Source organism: Eubalaena glacialis, chromosome 14 (assembly GCF_028564815.1).
Source record: "Eubalaena glacialis isolate mEubGla1 chromosome 14, mEubGla1.1.hap2.+ XY, whole genome shotgun sequence".
In the NCBI taxonomy this organism is placed as follows: Eukaryota; Metazoa; Chordata; class Mammalia; order Artiodactyla; family Balaenidae; genus Eubalaena; species Eubalaena glacialis.
In genome coordinates, this window is record NC_083729.1 from 7,020,885 (window position 1) to 7,043,550 (window position 22,666).

The 22,666-nt window shown below is 41.6% G+C and overlaps 1 protein-coding gene across 2 annotated transcripts in view; it reads left to right on the top strand.

Annotated features, from left to right (window-relative positions):
- Nucleotides 1–16,267: 16,267 nt before the first annotated feature.
- The window catches only part of TAF1B (TATA-box binding protein associated factor, RNA polymerase I subunit B), a 56,368-nt gene continuing 49,969 nt past the window's right edge, over nucleotides 16,268–22,666 (top strand). For both annotated transcript variants that reach the window (XM_061211047.1, XM_061211048.1), the window contains exons 1-3: nucleotides 16,268–16,297; nucleotides 17,673–17,771; nucleotides 21,129–21,216. In XM_061211047.1, the coding sequence (XP_061067030.1) occupies nucleotides 16,280–16,297; nucleotides 17,673–17,771; nucleotides 21,129–21,216 (205 nt within the window). In that variant the 5' untranslated portion in view covers nucleotides 16,268–16,279. The remainder of the gene's footprint in view (nucleotides 16,298–17,672; nucleotides 17,772–21,128; nucleotides 21,217–22,666) is intronic.

Consider the following 22,666-nt stretch of genomic DNA (forward strand, 5'->3'; position numbering starts at 1 on the left):
CCCTTGGCTCTCTTTCTGGCATTTCTAGTAGTTGGCTTTTAACCTCTTAGACTTATCCTCTTGCTTTATTTATTTATTTTTTTAGATTTTAAAATTTTTATTTATTTTTGGCTGCGTTGGGTCTTCCTTTGCTGCACGCGGGCTTTCTCTAGTTGCGGCGAGCGGGGGCTACTCTTTGTTGCGGTGCACGGGCTTCTCATTGCGGTGGCTTCTCTTGTTGCGGAGCAGGGGCTCTAGGGGCGCAGGCTTCAGTAGTTGTGGCACACAAGCTCAGTAGTTGTGGCTCACGGGCTTAGTTGCTCTGCAGCATGTGGGATCTTCCCAGAACAGGGATTGAACCCATGTCCCCTGCATTGGCAGGCAGATTCTTAACCACTGCGCCACCAGGGAAGCCCTACTTTTTATATTGAATTTTTATTTTGACTCATATATATAACTTTCCAGAGGTTTTCCTTATTTAGTGGATTTTTTTTTTTCCCCAAAGCTTTCTGGTTCTTCTTTCACAGATCATCCCTACTCTTTTCAGGGAGATTGTCAGTTTGAGGTTGTCTCTGATCCTCCCAATTCTTTTTCCCATTTTTTTTGTTTGTTTTGTTTTCTGTCTTCAAGTTAGCAGCTTTCCCCTGTGTCTGGAGGCACTTAGCCATCGGCTCTCACTTGGGAGCCTAGAAATCTCTTTGCACATAAGCCAGACTTGGATCCTAGGGCTTCAGTCTGATAGGACAGAACTTCAAACCAGCTCATTGTAAAGAATCCCAAATGGTAGTCTCTGGGATTTACTCCAGAGAAGATTCTTATCTCCTGCCTTGGGGGGGATATAAAACTTGCTACTGGCATTCTGGGAAGGGGGAGGGGCAGTATCCAGATTTTCACTCAATTCCCCCGTTTCTGGTCTGTGCGTCCTCCTATCCCACATGCCCACTTTCAAATCCTCTTCAATTACCATTGCCTCTCCTCCCATTTCCTTGGTCCTTGTGGACTTAATACTTTTTAAAAAAAATTTTATTGAAATATAGTTGATTTACAATGTTGTGTTAGTTTAAGGTGTACAGCAAAGTGATTCGGTTATACACACATATATATAAATATATATTCTTTTTTTACATTCTCTTCCATTATAGGTTATTACAAAATATTGAGTATAGTTCCCTGTGCTATACAGTAGTGGACTTAACCCTTTTATTTTACTGTTATTTTAGTGGAGATAGGGGAGAAAAAAAAGAAACTGCATTATTCAATCTGGCCTGCGCTGTTTCAGTGATAAGGAGACTAAATGAGATTCAGAGAGGATCTGCCTTCTCTGTGGTACCCCACGACTCCCCAAGTCACTGCTTCTGTCTGCATCTCAATTTCCTGACCTATAAAATGGAAGACTAGTACTAGATGAATTTTATTTATTTTTATTAGTTTTTATTGGAGTATAGTTGATTTACAATGTTGTGTTAGTTTCAGGTGTACAGTAAAGTGAATCAGTTATACATATACATATATCCACTCTTCTTTAGATTCTTTTCCCGTATACATCCTTACAGAGTATTGAGTAGAGTTCCTTGTGCTATACAGTAGGTCCTCACTAGTTATCTATTTTATATATAGTAGTGTGTATATGTCAATCCCAATCTCCCAGTTTATCCTCCTCCTTTCCCCCTTGGTAACCGTAAGTTCGTTTTCTACATCTGTGACTCTATTTCTGTTTTGTAAATAAGTTCATTTGTACTATTTTTTTAGATTCCACAAATAAGTGATAGCATATGATATTTGTCTTTACTAGATGAACTTTAACACTCTTTCTAGTCTGAAATTGTGTCTTTCAAGAAACTAGAACCTGATCTCCATGGTGACTTTATTGATTTGTCCTATTTTTGGTGCTCCCAAGATGTCCCACCAATCTCCTTTTAAGATCTTTTCTTCCCTTCTCCGGAATCAACGGCCACAGGCAGGGCTGGCTTCGTGGGTGTGCAGCCTGTACAGTCACACGGGACCCCATACTCAGAAGGGCCCCAGCCTCGGTTTACTGCTCTGAGGTCACCGCCTTGAAGTTCTTATTAATTTTCAATCCACGGGCATAACATTTCCATTTTGTGCTGGGCCCCACGAGTTATGTAGCCAGTACTAGCCACGGGAGGGTCACAAGCCAGGACTCATCTTTCAAGGACTTTAAGGCCTGTGGCCAGAGCTACAAACGCCTGTGTTCTGTTAACTCTGCTTCCTGGAAGGGAGGGAGGAGCAAGACATGTTTGCCCCAAGATTAGAAATGGAGAAACCAGCCCCCAGCAGGTTCTGCAACTTGCCTGTGATCTTATCACTCGAGAGTTTGGGCAACTCCTGAGTTATTTAGGCCACACTCTGAGTACCTCACATGAATCTTACAAGGTTGTTTTGCTTCTGTTTAATTGGGGCTGTGCCTTCTGGCTGTTGGTGTCCTTTGACAAGGCAATTTTGCATCCAGAGGACTTTATTCATTCATCCACTCACTCATTCACTACGAAAACCTTTATGAAGCACCTACTCTGTTAGCAGAAAGAGTGGGCTTTGAAGCAGGGAGAAATGAGTTACAATGTCCCCCTCTGGCTCTTGTTGGCCACGTGACCCAATGTGACCTCCTGAGCCTCAATTTCCCTCCCAATTTGATGAGGAGAAAATGATTACCTCCCAACTCAATGATGAGATAACCTGAGTAATGGGCCTTTTATAGCGCCAAACACTCTGTACCCAGCCAGTATTCATGTCTTTACCTTTCTCCCTAGCACTACGCGAAACACAGGGGGTTTCAGCTTCAGTTATGGATAGGCCAGGCCGCTAGCAGGCCTTGGAGCACTCGGAGGGTCCATTCTTCGGGGACACACTTGATTCTCTCTTCCTCCAGCAGAAATGTTGATGGGCGCCCAGGGAGAAAGGAGGCTCATACATGTGATAGGTGTCAAGAACGGTGTTTGCACTCTGGACTATCCCAGTGCTTTGTTATTAGCATTTAATAGGTTCCCAGAAAGCTTTGAAGATAATAATACGTCTCCCCTCCCTTTCAACTGGTGGTCTTGACGTGATATATTTATGTCTGTAATGAAATTTGGAGGCTCTCACAAGGAGCCAAGACTTGCTCTTATCTTTAAAAAAAACTTAAAAGTCTAGTTATGAAAATTAAACCCACAGAGAGGAGTGGCCCAGGAATGTGTCCCAAGAAATGTTTCCTCTACAAGCTGTGCCTGTTTTGTGAGATGAATGGGGGAATGATATAGTGAATGAAGCCTCATGACAATTTATGGCATTTGTATCTCACATCCCAGCTTACAGAGCTTTGACGGAGCCTTTGCACATCCACTATCCCGTTTCTACCTCACAATCTCAGAAGGCGTCTTGTTAAAGTTATCGTCTCCACATTGCAGATGAGAAACCTGAGACTCAGAGAAGTGATTTGTCCAGGTCGCACAGCTGGCAGGTAAGTTTCAGGGCCAAGATTCAAATCTACTCTCCTGATTGCAGAGTCTCTGCTCTGTCGCCTCCTAGAAATAGTATTTAGCTACTTCCACACTCAGCAGAACCTCTTAACTAAAACCTAGCTGAGTTGTCCTGGGCTCCAAGCCCTGGGATGTTGGCAACACCAGGGGAGCGGGGTAGGTCCGGAGGAGGCGGTGGAACCAGCTCCGATGCTCAGATGTGGCCACACCCGGCAGACAGGGGCCCCAGCCTGGCTGAGAGGTGGCCACATTCCAGGAATTTCCATGGCCTGGTCAGGTGAGAATAATGCAGCCCCTCAGGGCGGCCTCATCTGGGGTCAGATCTGTCCCTCTCATCCACTCAAGGACTTTGATCCTGTAATTCTACCCCCCACCCCAGTCAATGTTTCATTTCCATTCACATACAAACCTGCTGCAATAGTTCACATTTTTACCCTCTCTGTACCTTCCTGCTCTTCCTTACAGGCCTTTACTGACGGTCTACCCTCTTCCTCCAGCTCTGCCTTGAGCCCACTCCAATTCAACTGTCATCCTTAACACGTTACTAAAACCGTCTTGTCAGTGCCATGCATCTTGCTAAGTCCTGTGCTAAGCTCAACTCTATGCTTAACTTTTTTTTTTTTTTTTTTTTATGCTTAACTCTTAATAGCATTTGATGTTTCTTCTTTCTTGACACTTTCTTCATGTGGTTCTGGTCACCATACTCCGCCCGTTTTCCTCATTCCCCTTAGCTGCTCCTTCTCTACTCTCTTTACTAGATTGTTCTGCCCTTCTGACTTCCAAACGTCACAGAGCCCGAGTCTCAGCCTGGGACTCTCGCCTCTCATTCACTCGCTGCTCTCACTCCCCAGGTGTTCTCATTTAGTCCTAGGGCTTTAAATCTCATTTTGACACTAGGACGCCCAAATCCACGTCTCCAGCCAGAACATCTCTGAATTCCAGATTCATTTATCTGTAATATCTTCTCTTGTATTTCTAAGAGACATATCAAACTTAACGTGTCCCAAATCTTGATTTTCACCCCAAACCTGCTCATAACCATCTCAGCTCCACCATTCACCTCACTACGTTATCCTAGATTCCTAGGATTTTTCTCACAACTACACCCAATCCACTGTTGGCTCCACCTTCAAAGTATATCTATATCCCATTGCCCACGACGGTGCTCTTATGCAAGTACACCCATGTCTGGGTTGGATTCCTGTAACAGCCTCCTGTGGACAGAGAATGTCGCCTGCCATATCAGTAAACAAAGGATGTTGCGGTCATCAAGCCATCAGCAACCACAGGCGCCCCACCCCGCCACAGTGCACCCGGCGGGTGTTCAGGATGGAGAGAGCAGGATGCGGGCCCCAGATGGCTAAGGTGCACATCAAAGAAATGATTTCAATCAGCATCCTGCATCTGCCCATACACAGAAAAGTGCTAAATTCATTAACTTGAGATTCTGGTTTTTCTTTAATTAACAGTAATCTTTTGATGTTCCTACTGCTGTCATCCTTAACTCTTTTTTTGTTTTTTGTTTGTTCGTTGCAATAATTCCTATATATCCTGGCTCCTCCGTTACCTCTTTGGAGAAATCCCTCAGAGCTATGTGAGAGGCTGTCTCCGGGCTTAAGTCCTCAGTATGTCTGCTGAATAAAACATAATTCTCAACTTCTAGGTTGTGCAGTTTTTCAGTCGACACTCCCAATTAGCCATCTTCATTCCACCCTTGTGATCTGTGGCTGTTCCCCATACAGAGACCTGAATAACTAAAAGAATAAATTAGACCATGTCATTCCTCTGTTCAAAATCCTTCAATGACTTCTCAAAATATTTAGAATTAAATTGAAATACCTTTCGTGGCCTCAGAAGAAATATTTGAAATACTCATATTTAACAACTGGTAGGGAAATATATATTATGTGTAAGTTTCTACGTAAATCACAATTTAAAAATACATTCCCTTCTATTTTCTAAATAAACCAAACTATATCTGTTTATGTAATAAAACTGCTTACAGATGATGTAAGTTGAAACACAGAGCATTCATCAAATCAGTGTAATAATTTCTAAGTCATTTCTGGTTTTTGTGTGATCTTTGGTTTGATACATTCTCATTAATTAAATAATGTCCCTATTGGGGCTAGGATTTGACAGAGTGAAACACATCAAACTCCTCCAATAACATCCCCATTAAATCAGTAGCCACTAGGTCACTTGTGGTCTTGAAATACAGAATTTCTCTTAATAAAACGATATTGTTTGCGGTACTGAATTGTCCCTCAGCTTCTGTTGAACTAAGAGTAATTATATTCAAACATTTTCTGAGCCTTACAATATCATCTGAGGTTCTTAACGTAGTCAATATCTTATTACTGGCTAAGCCACAGGGACCTACTGCGGAGTGCCGTATTTTGCCGTATTTCATGAGGTTGACCTTCCGGAGAGGGCCATGTGGCCAAAATTGTGTTCTCCACTAGGCTACTTGGTTTTGACTCCTGGCTCTGCCACTTACAGAAATTTAAAATCTCTTTGTTTTAGTTTTCTTGTCTGTAAAATGGGGCTGCTGCTGATGATAATATTCAAAGGAGTTAACAGGTTTAGACTGGTGTTTGGCCCAGAAAACGTTACATATGCATTGGCTCTCACTCACTAAGGAAACCAGCACTGTTAGTGCCCTTGACCGGAAGACTCGTGGAGGGTTTTAACAAATGCACGCCCTTAGATGGAAGTGAATTTCAGTAAGAATGGTGAGAAGAGGGGGCTGCACCCTTGTGTCCTCAGGCCCTTCCTTCCTCCACTCCTGGGGTGGGAGTATCTGGCCTCCCAGTGGAGCCCCAACGCTTGGCTTATGCCTATGTGGGGCTCCATTTTTCTGCTCCCCCAGGCTCTCCCTGCTCTCTCTGAGTCAGAATCTTGTGAAGCCTGTTATCCCCACACACAGGCCCGGGTTAAGCGGGCAGGACAAGGCAGCCGTGGCTGATTCACCGGGAGTCCCTTCCCACCTCCCTGGTGGGAGCCAGTGATGGTGGCCAGGAGGCAGGACCCACCAGGGACGCCTGGTGTAACACGTAGAAGGGGCTGTAAGGGTGTACTGGCCTCGTATTAGCCCTGTGGGTCCAGGAGACCTTCAGCAATCAGCAATCGGGCCTTGCCCAGCATCTGACCCCGAGGCCAATGACTCTACTGTTCACCTGTTACCCTCCAGAAACACAGGCTTCCTTTTGTTCCTCAAACACACCAAGCCCGGTTCCGTCTCGGGACTTGTCGCTCTCCCTGGGACATAGTCCCCCATAGCCCTGCATGGTTCTCACTGCATTCCCACCTTGGCTCACCTGGCCCTTCTTCAGAGAGGTTTCCCTGATGACCCCATAAAAATTCTGTGCACTTACCCCACCCAGTCATGGTATATACCTACCCAGCTGCGTTTTCTAAAGCATCTATCTACTCCCTAAAGTTATATTTTATAGTTATCAGTTTTCTATTCTGTTGTAATAAATATGGCTGAAATAACAGACAACAAATAATGTTGGAAGATGTAGAAAATGCTGAAAATTTAGAAGAAACAAGTATGAGAACAAATTACACAGGTTTGCAGTTTGAAGGTTTGCTATATAGTTGGATAAAATACAGATGTTTCTAACAAGTCCCTGTTCATGGTAGTCACTAGATTGTTTCAAACATGAAATATAGAAAGAATTACTTTCAAGGAGCTGCTAATGGGAAGATGCACCAGGGAGCATATATTCTCAACAGTAAATAATTTCTTCTATAAAAGCAATATTTCGGGTAAAATTGTGTCCATATAACCAATGAAAGAGTGGCTGCTTTGACTAGAATAATAAAAGGACTCTGAGATAAGGTTGCCTACAACGCCGTGGGTGAAATCCATCCATGGCCTCATGCACTAGCAGGAAGTGGCAGCAAAGGTTGAAGGTAGAAGTGTGCACATTGCTGCAGGATGCCACGGATCTGGCTGATTTTATAAACACAAGACCTTGCAGATGCCACAGGATTGTTACCGTAACCTGTAATGGGCTGAATATCCATGCAAATCCTTTTTCTACCTTGAAGGTTGTTGGTTGTCTCATGGCAAAATACTAAAAAGACCTGTCAGACTTGCAGATGAGTCATCTTTTTTTTCTTTTTACACAAAATGCAAGTATCAGATTTGGACATGTGATAACAAGTGGCTGTCAGTGGCATACTGCCTGGCAGACATTTTTGGAATTGTGAATACACCTAATTTGTCCCTTTGGAGTAAATGGGATGTTTTAACCAAGTGAGCAGCTGAATGGCTGGATGTGTTGAGTGGCCTTATCTCTATATTTACGATCACAGACGTCCAGGGGGCCCCTAACGCTGCCTGACAATTTATTAGATTTCTGGTTTAACTCCCCCATTTCCAAGAGCTATTACACCTCCGATCCCTCCTTAGACCTCGTACAAGCCCCCACCCCGCTCAGCTGATGACTTCCTTCCCATCTCACCGGCAGTCAGAAAAGCCTTTCCAGCCATTCCCACTAGTGCCTGAGCCTGCGCACACACTCTCAGTTCACAGATGAATTGCCTACAAGGCCAACCCTTCTGCTTGGGCCGCATATCCCGCGCCCCTCTCGCAGCTCAGGGAGAGCCCCCTGAAATTGTGCCCTGTCTCTTCCGCATCAGCATTTTCCTCTCTCTGACAGTTCATTTACATCAGCTTATAAACGTCTTAAGCAAGCAAAGAAACAAAAGTAGACCAAAGTCTCTCTGGACTTTACATCGCCTACCAGCTACGGCTCCCCTGCCTCTGTCTGCAACAGAGTTCCTCGCAAGTGAGGTCTACGCTCTTGAACACACTCTATTTGGCGTTCTTGTCAAGGTCGTTGATGGCACCATTGTCCAAATCTGCCGGTCAGGCCCCAGTTCCTGTCCTACCGTAGTTCTCCGGAGCACTGGACATAGGTGAGGGCTTCTTCCTTTTGGACACGCTCTCTTCACTTGGCATCCAGGACACCGCACGCTCCTGGCTACCCTTCTACCCCCCAGGCATTTGGCTCGGGCTCCTTTTCCGGGTCCTCCTTCTGGCCCCTCCTCGTGCATACGCTGGAGCGCCCAGTCTCACTCCTCACAACTTTTTCTCTGTCTACTCTCACACCCTTGATGACCTTAGCCAGGCTCTTGACTCCCCACTTTATACCTCCGGTTCCTACGTTTCCCCTGAGCATCAAACATCTATTCGACAGCATGCTCAGCATCTCCACTTGGATATCAAATAGGCATCACTAACTTAAACATCTTCTAAACTGAACTCTTGATTTTTTTCCCCAAACTCTACCATAAGCCCACACCTAAGTCTTCCCTGTCTCAGTAAAATGGCAACTGCATTCTTATGTAGGTTCAGACCCCAAACTTTGCTGTCATCCTTAACTTTTCTCTTCTCCTCACACCCCTTCCCGTAAGGAAAGACTTTTTGCTGATGCCTTTGAAATCTATGGAGAAGGTGACCACTTCTCATCAGCATCACCACCCTCACTCTACCAGCAGCCCGCACCTGGGTCATTTCTGTAGCCTCCGAAGTGATCTCCCTGCCCCTCCACCAGCCCCTTCCAATCTACTCTCCAGACCCCCAGTGCAACCCTTCTAAACTACGAGTCAGCTGCTGTCACTCTTCTGCTTTCCATCTCACCGAGAATAAACTCAAATGTCCTTACTATTATCCACAAGACCTTACTCATCACCTGGCCTGGCCACCTCTCTGACTTCCTGCCCTCTGCCACCTCCTCCTGGCTTATTAAGGACCACCTTACTGTCTCAAGGTCTTTGCACCGGGAGTGCTAACCCCCAACAAATCTAAATGGCTAGGTCCCCCAGTTCCTTTTTTTTTTTTTTAATATTTATTTATTTTATTTATTTGGCTGGGCCAAGTCTTAGGTGTGGCGCGCGGGATCTTCGTTGCGGCGTGCGGGATCTAGTTTCCTAACCAGGGATCGAACTGGGGCCCCCTGCATTGGGAGCGGAGTTTTAACTACCGGACCACTGGGAAGTCCCAGTCCCCCAGTTCTTTTATGTCTCCTCTCAAATTTCACCTTTGAGAGGGCTTCCTAGGCCATTTTGTCTAAAATAGCAACTCCCACCCACCCGCAATCTTCATAGTCTGCTTTCTTTTTCCTCATGGCAGTGTTTTGCTATCTGACATATTTTATAATTATTTATTTATTTATTATGCGTCTCCCTCAGCTAGAATGTAAGCTTCATGAGGTAGAGATGTTTTTGTTTATTGCTTTATCTCCTCCTTGTATCTAAAAAGTGTCTGGTGACTTCTCTGGTGGCGCAGTGGTTAAGAATCTACCTGCCAATGCAGGGGACACGGGTTCAATCTCTGGTCTGGGAAGAGCTCACATGCCGCGGAGCAACTAAGCCCGTGCACCACAACTAGTGACCTTGTGCTCTAGAGCCAGCGAGCCACAACTACTGAGCCTGCATGCCACAACTACTGAAGCCCACGCGCCTAGAGCCCGTGCTCCGCACCAAAGACAAGCCACCGCAATGGGAAGCCCATGCACCGCAACGAAGAATAGCCCTTGCTCGCCACAACTAGAGAAAGCCCGCGCACAGCAACGAAGACCCAACGCAGCCAAAAATAAAAATAAATAAATAAATAAATAAAAAGTGTCTGGCACAAGCTAGGCACTCAGTTGTTTAATGCATAAAAAAGTAACTGCTTTTTTCGAAGTAACTTATGCTATGGAGAGAGCATTTTGAGACTAGATGTTTGCAAATGTGTCCATTGTTATGAAAACACTTGGGTCTATGCATCTTTGTGAGGTATCTTTTTCTGTTATGACTGCCATTAAAAAGAAGTATTAAATTGAACTTAGGACAAAAACTACAAATCGCTGTATTACGGTATTAAGCCACGATTTAAAGAATAGCGAACTCTTTAATTACATAACTCTTACTAGTATTTTCACTGAAAGGAAAGTTATTTATTATGTTAATAAGCAAATTAAATTTTTATTTATTTTATCAATAAACATATAAACATTTATTTTATATATTTATGAGTGTTCTATAACATAAATCACTAGAACAGTCCTGCATGTATATAATATATACAAAAATACATATCTGTATAATGGGTATGCATGCTCAAAATTTTTCTCTGGTATTTTGCTGTCTAAGGGGTATGTGTTAGGATAGGATTAGATCTAGGCACATGTTTTAGGTTTTTTTGTTTTTTTAAAATATTTATTTATTTATTTATTTATTTATTTATTTTTGGCTCCGTTGGGTCTTCGTTGCTGCGCGCGGGCTTTTCTCTAGTTGTGGCGAGTGAGGGCTATTCTTCATTGCGGTGTATGGGCTTCTCATTGTGGTGGCTTCTCTTGTTGCGCAGCACGGGCTCTAGGTGCACGGGCCTCAGTAGTTGTGGCATGCAGGCTCAGTAGTTGTGGCTCGTGGGCTCTAGAGCGCAGGCTCAGTAGTTGTGGTGCATGGGCTTAGTTGCTCCGTGGCATGTGGGGTCAGGGCTCGAATCCATGTCCCCTGCATTGGCAGGTGGATTCTTAACCACTGAGCCACCAGGGAAGTCCCAGGTTTTTGTTACATCATAGTCTACTTCAAGAACCAATGGGAGAAATGGCAAAAAATTTAAGGCCATTTTAAATTCACCATAGGCTTCTTCTGCACGTCATTGTGTTTCATTCATGTTGTTTTATGTAGCAGTTGTTCATTCTTCTTCATTACTGTACTGTATTCCATTGGATGACTAAATCACATTTGCTTGCCCATTCTCCTATTGATGGACATTTGGTTGTTTGTAATTTTTGGCTATTATAAAGAAAGGTTTATGAAAATAATTGTACATATCTTTTGGTGAACATATGCACTAACTTACCTTGGGTATATATCTAGGAGTGGAATTGCTGGGTCATAATTAGCATAGATTTAGTATAACTTCCAAGACTTTTCCAAAATATTCAATTTATACTCCCATTAGGAATGTAGAAGAGACCCAATTCATCCATATTCTTGGCGAACCTTGATACTTTCAATTTTTAAAAAATATTTAGTCATTCTGGTAGATGTGTGGTGGCATCTCATTGTGGTTTTAACTTTCGTTTTTCTGATGACTCATGATGTTAAGCATCTTTCCATATATTTATTGTTCTTTTAGCTGTCCTCTTTTGTGAAATAGTTGTTCAAGTCTAGCCTATTTTTAATTGTTTTTTAATTGATTTGTAAGAATTCTTTGTTATGGAGATAAGTCTTTTGTTGAATATATGAATTATGAATACCTTCTCTCAGTCTTTTGTTTGCCTTAACAATGTCTTTTGATGAACTAAAATTTTAAACTTTAATGAAGTCCAATATAACAATCTTTCCTTTCATGGATAGTGCTGTTTTGTGATCTTTTAAGGAAATCTATCCTATCCTAAACCATAAAGATATTTACCTACTTTTTTTTTTCTTAGAAGCTTTATGGTTTTACCTATCACATGTAGGTCTGTGATTCATTTCAAATTAATTTTTGTGTGAGATAGGGGGTCAATAATTTTCATATTAATTCAATTCAAATGATCCAGAATCATTTATTGTAGAACAATCCCTTCCCCACTGAATTTTAGCAGCACCTTTGTTGAAAATCAGGTTATCTTATATGTATTTATGGGTCAGTTTCTGGACTTTGTATTCAGTTCCATTGATCTTTTGTCTATCCTTGCACCACACTACCTGGATTACTATTTAAATTGTTGTTGTTATTGTTTTTCAATGTTAAACCAACTTTGCGTTCCTAGAATAAACGCAACGTCATTTTGATTCACTGTTCTATTTATATATTGCTGAATACAGCAAAGGACTTGCATTCAATTTGCTGATATTGCATTTGTTCTGAGGAGAGAATGGACTTTAATTTTTACTTTTCTTGAAATATCCTTGTCATATTTGGGTGTCAAGTTTAAGGTAGCCTCACAAAATTTACTGGTAACTGCTCTCTCTTTTTTCATTATTTGGAATAGTCTGTTTAAGATGGGTGTTATTTCTTTCTCAAAATTTTGGTAGAATTTACCAGCTGTGCCATTTGAGATTGAGGTTTTCTTTGTGAGAAGTTTTTTTTTTACTGATAGAGTCAATTTCTTAAATTGATATAAGATTGTTCAAATCTTGTATTTCTTCTTGCATAGCTCTTGATTATGTGTTTTTCTAGGAATCTGTCCATTCATCAACATTTTCAAATTTACTGTCTTAGAGCTGTATCCTCTTATGATCTTTTTAATGTTTATGGTATCTGTAGTGATGTCACTTTTATTGTTCTAATATTGGTTAATTTTCCTTTTCTTCTTGGTTGGTCTTTCCAGGGTTTACTGAATTTATGATTCTTTTTAAAGAGTTAATATTAGTTTGTGGACCCCTCCCCCATTGAATGTTTGCTTTTTCTTTTATTAATCTCTCTTCTTTTTAATTTCCTTCCTTCTATTATTATTATTATCTGGTTTAACCTTCTTTTTCTAACTTCTTGAGATGTATGTCTGTATCACTGATTTTCGGCCTTTCTTTTTTCTCTCTAATACATGAATTTTAGGCTATAAATTTCCCTCCAGATTTAAGTGCATTTCATAATTTTGCTATGATACATTTCCATTTTTATTCAGTTCAAAATGTTCTGTCAGTCCTTTGTGACTGCTCAGTTGATTGGGTTATTTAGAAGTTTACTGCTTAATTTCCAAACAATTGGGAATTTTCTAGTTACTTAGTATATAGTTGATAACACTGGTAGCTGACTTCTCAACAGAGACAATGAAACTTAGAAGAAATGGAACCATGTCTTCAGAGAGCTGAAAGAACAACTGCTAATCCAGTAATCTATACCCAGAGAAAATATCCTTTATATTCAGTGTCCTCTCTCCCTACAGGCAGAATTGAGTAACAGTTTGTGTTGGATTCTGTGTCTGTCACTTGAGGTATGGTACCCTGGGGACGTTACCTGCGTGGGCATAATAGTGGTGTGGGGGTCCTTGCTATGGTTAGGTCCTCCTTTTGTTAGGATTGAAGGGCTAAATACATCTCTTGCTGATTACACATTCTTTCGTTAGATATATTAATACCTTCAATCAGGCTTTGGTGTTGTATCAAATCTTGGCCCAGGGACTCTTTAATCCCTGTAAGGGTTTATTATCTCCATTCTAATTTTATTTCCCTGTTTCCTCTTCTTGGCATTGCCTCAATATTGCTCCACCATATCACCTGTTATGCAGCTGAACTATTTTCCAGAAATATGCCCCACATTCACTCTCACCTGCAGTACAAGACAGAGTCCATCTCACTGAGCCTTTCTGCCACTGATTATTTCCATTAAGCAAAAATTATCTGTGCCAATCTGACAGGTCAGCAATGGCATGTGAACCAGTTTTAAGAAATGCATATTAAAGCTTCTCTGCTGAAACAGTCATCTAAGTCTTACAGTCTAAGAAGACATTTTCTTCCAAGGAGTCTGACTTTGCTCAAAACACTCAATTTTCTGTTAAGGAATGGCTGGGAAAATCTGTGACTCATTTCTGTGCAACCACATGTCCAAAGTCTCAAATCAAGATACATCATCTATTTAAACTATTTTGCATATATATAAAAATCTTACAAAGTCATCCATCCATTTAACAAATATTTATTGATCACATCCTATAAGCTAAGTACTGTTCTAGGCCCTGGGTATATAGCAATAAACAAAAAGATAAAACTTTCTGATGCCATGGTGCTCATATTTCAGTTCAATATACTAACTCCAATTTAGTTGGGCATTCAGCAGTGCCCCCTTCCCACTGTAAAATTTCAACATTTGAAATCAGGGTTTGTCTATAAAATTAGAGGCTTATAATCAAGCTGTTCATATGACAATACTTAATGCTTTGAAGATGGGTAAGGTTTTTTGGAAAGAGTTTGAAGTTTCAGAGCCAAGCCTGGTAAATGACCTGGGTGACACAGCTGGAGAAGAGCATTTATCTAATGCCATGATTAAAATAATAAGACTGAATGCTCCACTGGACTGGGTGCCTCTTGAAGGCAAGGACTCTGTCCTGTTTATCTCTCATTTCCCAATTGCTAGCACAGTGCCTGACATATAGTGGGTGTTTAATGACTTTGCAAAAGAAATGAATTGACAGGTGAATAAGGAGTGAGTGAATACAGAGCTACTCCTTTGGTGATCTCCTCTACTCTCATGACTTTAAATACCATCTAGACAGAGATAAATACCAAATATATATCTCCAGTCCAGAACTTGCCTCTGAATGCTAGACTGCTATATCCAATTGCCTTCTCATCCTACCTAGAGGTCTTATAAGCATCTCTAACTTCACAGGTCCAAAGTCAAATTCCTGATTCCTCCTCTACCCCCCTCTCAAACTGGTCCACCCATAGTCTGCCCCTACTCTGTCAAATACAGCTTCACCCTTCCAGGTGCTCAGGACAAAAATCTTGAAGTCATCCTTGACTCCCTTCATCCTCGATAGCTGTTTTGATGGGCTTCTTATCCATCAAGATATCCTTATGGTTCTACCTTCAAAACATACATGTCCAGAATCTGTCTACTTCTCACTGTCTCCACTGCTTTTACCTGGTTCAAGCTACCAGGATTATTGTAACAGACTCCTGACTTGCCTCCCAACGTCTATCTTTGCCCCCTAGCAGTCTCTTCCCCCCACAACAGCCAGAGTAATCTGTTAAACATGTAAGATTGTGTAACTCCCCCAACGGCGTCTCCAATTTCTCCAAGTCTAAGTCCTTAGAGCTGTATTTTGCCCCTGCCTCATCTTCTACTCTCCCTTTAGCTCACTGTTCCAGCCACTCGCTGACCTCCTTGCTGATCCTTAAATGGTCTGGCATGAGGTTCAGGACTAGGGCCTTGGTACTCACTGTTCCCTCTGCCGGGAATGAGGTTCCCTACATGGTTCCTGCTCCCTTGCCTCAAAGGTCACCATCTCAGAGAGACCTTTCTTGACCACTCCATTTAAAACTGAAACCACAGTATGGCTCCCATTCTCCTTTCCTGTTTTATTTTTCTCCTTGGCGCTCATGCCCGTTTAACATACCATATATTCTCCTTATGTATTTTTGTCTCTCCCCACCAGATTATAATCTCCATAAAGGCAGGAATTTTTGTTTACTTTGTTCACTGCTGAATCCCCAAGACCTAAAACAGCGCCTGTTTAATGAAATGAAAGTGCCCAATGAAGGGACAACAATAAAGCTAAATTTAACGAGCATTTACCATGTGAGGCTCCATCGCAAGGGACCCACAGGTAATAGCTAATTTTTACAGAGGAGGAAATTGAGGCACAAAGAAGCAGAAAAGCCGTGATTACAAACCCAGGTCTAACTCAACCACGTGTTCTTTTCTCCAGAACCCGGTGCCTCTCCTGTGCCAGAACCAGGTGGAGAGCCCCGAGCGCTCTGAGTCCACGCCACCGCTCCCCCCTCGCAGCCCGAAAGCAGGAGAGCGGCCGGGAAGGAACGGCTGTCCGAACAGAGACTGAATCCTCTCAGCAGTAGGCACCGCCCACTTTTTTACTGATTGGTTTTAGTTACCTCGACTAGCAAAGGGATGCTGTCTGGGGATGCAGGATTAGTGGAGCTTCATCCCGGAGCTAGCGGAAGCTTTCCCGCCGCCGCAAGAGACGGAAATCCAAAGTCAAGGGTCTCGGTTTCCGCCCGGAGGGCTCTTCCCGCCGCTCCCGGAAGCTGCGCTCGCTGCCGGGGTAACGAGCTGTGGCGGCGGCGGCGGCGGCGGCGGCGGCGGCGGCGGCGGCGGCGGCGGCGGCGGCGGCGGCGGCGGCGGCGGCGGCGGCGGCGGCGCCGTTATGGACCTGGAGGAGGCGGTGAGTGGGTCGAGTGTCGCGCAGCCGGGCGGCGGGGCGGGAGGGGAGGGAGGCTGAGGAGAAGGGGTGGAGGACGCCGGTTGGCTGTGGGGGCGGCCACTGGCCGAACGGGGACGGGGCGGAAGGCTGCGGGGTGGGGACAGGGATGGGGCTGGCGGGGCTGGCGGCCCGCGTGTGCCCGCGCTTTGGGGGAAGAGGCTGGAGTTTCTGGCTGGGTGAGCTTGTGGGTGAAGGGACGGTGGGGTATTGGTCGATGTGGGTGTGTTTCGGGAGGAGGCTGAAGTTGTGGGTTTTGTGGGGTGGCCACCCACGTGGCTCATCTCCTCTAAACGGGACCACCTAGAAGTTCCCTTTGATGCTGGAGGTTGGGCGAGGGAGGCCGGGCTTGGAACCAGAATGCCCCCAAGTAACCCCTGCCGGTGTCTCTGCGAATCTTAGCCATGGCCTGTGCAGGAATTCCAAATTCGGGTTTGGGGACACTCCAAGATTACGATAGTTATCCACATGGGGTCACTGAAAACTTGACCAACTTGTCGAAATAGATTTGGCATGCATTTTGACCCACTTCATAAAACGCCACTCTTTGATGGTGTTAGAGGAATAGTCGGTAATTAGATCAACGATAATAAGATTTCTCGCACCAGAGAGTTGCGAATGGATAATTTGGTGCCAGTCTATGTATGTACAGAAGCATTATGGTGATAGAAGGCCTTACTCATTGTAGATGCTCAATAAATGTCTACTGAATGAGGGTTAACGTCTGTAGATGCTGGGTTAATGAAATTAGCAATTAGAACTCACCATTAGCATGTATAGTTATGAGTAGGGATCTTGTCTGTTTTGCTCACCCTCAAATCCCCAGCACCTAGTTAAGTGCGTAGTACATACATAGTTGGTACTCCTTATATTGCTGAGTGAACAAATCGAAACTTGAAACAACCCTAATAAAACTCTGGTTCCTTTGTGGAGGGTATGTGTTCTTAGTGTCCTGGAGGAAGTTCCAAATGGTATGCTATTTCTATTTTTTAAGTCTTCTCTATACTTGAATCTTATCATCTTTTTCCTCACAGCATGTTCAAGGAGTTTTATTTACTCACCTTTTTTTTTCCCACTTTACCCCTACCACCTTGTCTTCTTTGTCTTTTTTTTTTTCACCCTCACACACTGCATATTTTAGAAACATTTCTTTAATAGTTTAATTCAGTTTCAAATGGCTCAGACTGAACTGTTCTTCTTGTTTATAGATAATCCCTCTGGTATATTTTCTATTCTCAGTGATTCTTTATGTATAGAGTAAAATTGTAGGGAACCCTCTAAGTAGAACTGCAGGGTTTAGGTACAATGTATTGAATGTGGTTTTCCTTTTCTCCTACAGAAAGAGTTCAAAGACCGCTGTTCTCAGTGTGCTGCTGTCTCTTGGGGTCTCACTGATGAAGGCAAATATTATTGCACTTCTTGCCACAATGTTACAGAAGTAAGTAACAGACCTCATTTATGAATTTGCTTGTGCTTTAAAAGTTGCAGTTTCAGCCTAATGTGTGGCATAGGTCCCCCCAAAACTGATCTATTTTTATTACTCAGGCAATGTCCAAATATGAAGAATGTAAGCGGTCCTCAAATGCTTACACAAGGGTTGAAGACTTTGTAAGGTAGATTTAGGATGAGCTTTTGAAATTATGTTGGGCCACATATATAAATGTTTTCCTGATTCAGACTGTGTAGTATGTATATAAGGGGAAATAATTAAAATTGCACTTACAAGATGATGCATTTATTTTTATTAGTTACCACTTATTTAAGAGTTTTTAATGTATTGTGGTAGCTTAGAGGTTTGGAAGACGGAATGTTAGACTATTGGGAGTATGAGAAATGTGCTTCATCGTCATTATATCTTTGTACAGTGCCTTACACGTTACAGAGTGTTTTCTCATCCATTAATTCATCCCCTCCTCATAACAGCCTGTGAGATATGTATACTATTACACCTATCTGTAGATGGGGCAAGCAAGACTCATCAGTTGAGTGAGTTTGCCATAGTCACATGGATAGAGTGCTGAGCCAGGACTTGAATCTCAGGCTTCCGACGCCAGTGGTCATTTTATTCCACCACACCTGTCTCTTAAGGTAGAGGTTGGCCTACTGTCCTGTGGAACCTTGGTAAATGAGGCTACCTTCACACTGGGAGTGCTAGGTCCTCTCCTGGTTACCACACCTTCAGGGCAGTATAACCAAAATAATCAAGGGTGTGGATAGCCTGCTATGGGACAGGCTAAACATGCCAGGACTCTGCTCTCTGGAAAAGGATTTGCTCAAAGTCTACAGAGCCAGGAAGGAACAGATATACTACCTTTGCCGTATAGGCCTATATAAGAAAGGTAAATTTGGGACAAATATAAGTAACTGTGTGAACTTCTTCTGGCCAGGATGGAGTAACAGGAGCCCACCTTAAACAACTAAAAGCCTGGACAAAATGTATGAAGTAAAAAATTGTTTTCTTGAGAAAAGTGGTTAATTTAGCTTGCAACTCAGTCACCCAAGAGCTTTTCCTTGAGACAGTCTTTGTTCTTCAGTCTGCTTCCCATTTGGTCACACAGAGTATTAAGAAGATATGTACTCACTCGATGAAATTGTTGAGGTGATGGATATGTTCATTACCTTGTTTGTGGTGATGGTCTCGTGGATGTACATACATACACACACATCAGCTTGTACACTTTAAATGTGTGCAGTTTGCTTTGATGTATATTGAGGCATTAATAGTTTTTGCTTTTGTACCAGCAGTGCAAATGTAAACATGGTGAAGGAAGATGTGTCTAAATGGACTGTTTATCGTTAGCAGATGAAGTCAGCATATACCATTTTCGGAGAAATTAAACTACATTAACTAATTGCTTCCTTTTATTTCTGTCTTTGATAATGTTTCTGTTTGTTTCTGTCTGATAAAATCTGCTGCAGTCGTTTTTTAACTTGAAAGCCCCTAATACCACTGTTTCCACATCTGAAAGATATCGGCCTGTATGGAATAACTTGTCAAGAATGTAGCATTCTTAAGGGTGGGCACCATCTTTCAACAGACGCAGAACCTGTCTCAGTGCCTCCCATGTGATAAGCAGAGCTCTGTGTTGCACAACTTCAGTGGTTTCTCTTGGCTTTATTGTCTTCATATAGAGTGTGACACTATCAGTCCTTCCCGGAGAGCGGGGGTGTGGCGTGGCGGTGTGGAAATCCAGCGGGTGGGGGACGGCCGATGAGACAGTGGTTTGCACCTGCAAAGAGTGGAAGCTGTGGCACAACTTTCCCTGTTTTTCTGCTCCTTTCATTGCCCTTCAACTTACTCTGTATATGATTCTCATGTTTTAGATACTCCACCGTCTGGAAGAAGGCCTTCTGAACTGATAAAGGAATTAGAATGTTATCTTGATTGATTTTCTACAGGAAAAAAATTTTCAGGTCTTAAATCTGGCCAGTTTATATTATAGACATTCTCGGAAGTATTTTGTGGCTATTTAATAAAGGTGTATGCTAGAATTGTGTGAGTTTAATAGATTTTTATGATCATAAGAGCAGATTTATTGTAGACAATTTAGAAATTATGAAGATGAAAGCTAAAATTATCAGTGATCTCAACATACAACATTTCTTTCGATAGCTTCCATTTAGTCTTTTTTTTTTTTTTTCTGTATATGAGAAGGGAAAGGGGATGTGGGTGAGTACCACTGAATCTTCTTTCTTAATAAATATTGTCCTGTGTTATTCTAAACATTTGTGGACGTGTTAACTGACTGTATAAATATTCCACAATATAACTATTCAGTAATTTAATTAGTTACAGCTTCAGTTTGTATATGTAGCTTTTTCTAGCTTTTAGTTATTTCACATTTTGTCTAATCCAGATTTTAAGCCTTTTTTTTTTTTTTTTCTTGCCTACTCTTTATAGGTTTTACCTGTTTTTGCTGGGTAACTGCTTCAGTGTGTATTCTCACGTGTCTTTATTTTCTCAGTGTGGCCAACCCAGTCCACCAGAACTGCTTTGAAAGTGGTTTCTTTAACAAGAGAGGATGTATTCCAAAAATCCTGTTAGAGACATTTCTTTTGTTCTTAGTGAAAGTTGAATATAAATTTCATTCCAAATCTCTAAATTTGGACAAATATATAAATGTTCCCTGTTGGTTAAAAATCTTCACCTTTTCCCCATCATTTAGACCTAATTCTTTTATATTTTGGTTGTGAGAGAACCAGAATCTTAGGTACCAGCCCTTGAGAGAACTTGGAATTGAAGACTTTGGGATGAACTGTACTCAGCATTTAGTCATTCTAAAATCCTATAGGTTTGATTAAGAATAAAAGTAGCACTTTTATAATTTCATAAATAAAGCTGTTTTAGAGTATTATTCAAACACATAGAAAAGTAGGATGAAACTAATCTGTATGTAGCTTAGGCATTGCTGACTACAGTGAATACAGAAGTTATTTTAATTTCAAAGTATGTTTTGGATAGAGAAAAAAGTGAATAAATTTGACTTTATGATTGGTTTCAAACAATTAAAAATTGATTTAAAATAAAAGTTTATTCATTTGACATACATTTATTTAGTGTTTACTGTGTTCCTGGCACAGTTTTAGGTACTGAGAAATTTTGAATCAGAAAGCAATATAAAGGCTAACCAGAATGTTACACTTTATCTAATTTTCCCAAAATATTACCATCATTGGTCCTGGCACTCACAATCTGGTTCATTATACATCCCAGAGCATGCTTGGCAGTATATTTAAGGAGATGTAAAACTATCTTTTTATGGTCTTTTTAATGGTCTGCTTCTATTTCCTGCAGAGATCTAGGGAAGTTATAAACACTGGGGCTATTCCTAATACTAAAATACAAGCCATCAACCGGGGACTTAAAAGAAAACGAAAACTTGGTAAGCTCTTTCGTCATATGTGCTTAGCATTTTTCAATCATGTTTTCACTTTCATGATTTGGGGATGTGGAATGGAATTTTAAATAGATTCTAAAGAAGTTGCCAGAATTTTAAGCAGGTAATACAAAGTAGAATTAGAGTGGATAATTATTGATGGTAAAATTGGAAGCAGATGTCTTAAAACATGTCCATTTTTTATTCTGCTTATTGTTAATGACTTGATTTTCCAGTGGAGCAACTATTATGCAAAAAATAATAATAGCAAAGGTAGCATATTTCTTTTTGTCTGTTAGTATATGTTTTTCTGTTTTATATCTGTTATCTATTATATGATTTTCTGTGCTTTTAAAGAAAAATGCTTATTTTCTGAAATGAATCAGCTGTGGAGTTGTCAGGTTAGGCAAGTTAAACATGCTATTCAGCTTTCAGAAATCCATTTCTCACACTGAATTTTGAACACACCCTTTTAAAATAGGGAAAATTATTTTCCCTTAAAATAACCTCAGCATGGGTGTGCTTTGAAAGGTAATCTATTTCATTAATCCAGTGAGTACATAATAATTAACCATTATTGAGAAGAATCTGAGGTTAAGTTTAGCTGATGCTTTTTATTTCTGTGACTAATTGCCTAGGGCCAGATTCTCAGGTTTGAAACTAGGCTAATGGTAATGGTGGACTCTTCTATCTGAGGTAGCTTTAAGGATACACCCATGAAATATATATATAAATGTTAATGAAATATCTATATGAAATACATTGCTGTTCTTAGATGAATAACAGAGAGACTGCCTAAATGCCAATTCATGTTCCTGTTTAACCTTTAGTAGTGACTATTTTTATTAGGCTAAACCTGATTAATTTTAATTAAATTTTATTAGAGTAAAACCTGATTAATTTGGACTTGACCTATCTAATAGTTAAAATTGTATATTTTAAACTTAAATTGCTGAAGGAACGTCAGGTGCTTCAAATTAAATGTTGAGTCTTATATTCAACCTCTTTGTCCTTAGTTGTTTCTTCATCTGTAAAGTGAGAATGTAATACCATTTATTATATAGAATAGGAACCCAGACTGAGAATTTAAAATACGACTTTATCAGTTTGTCAGAGCGGTGTGCAGGAAGCAGAGAGCACACATGGATAGAGCTTGGAGAGTTTAAACTCCCTCACCTTTGGAAAGCGTCAAAATTACAGGCTTCCTATTTTACTCCTATACAAGCTAAGACCCTTTCCAGAAAGTGCGTTAGTCAGCAGGGGTGGGGAGGCCTTGTGACATTTGAGGTAAGGGAGGGGCATAGGAGTCCTGTGACATTCTGAGGGGAGAGAACCTCTTGGAGTCATGGTAACAGACTTCAGAAGCTGTGCACTCATAACATATTTTTCAAAGAGTTACAGTATTTGTACAGTAGGGAGGGGTAAAACATAAGGGTCTTAACAGATTTTAACATTC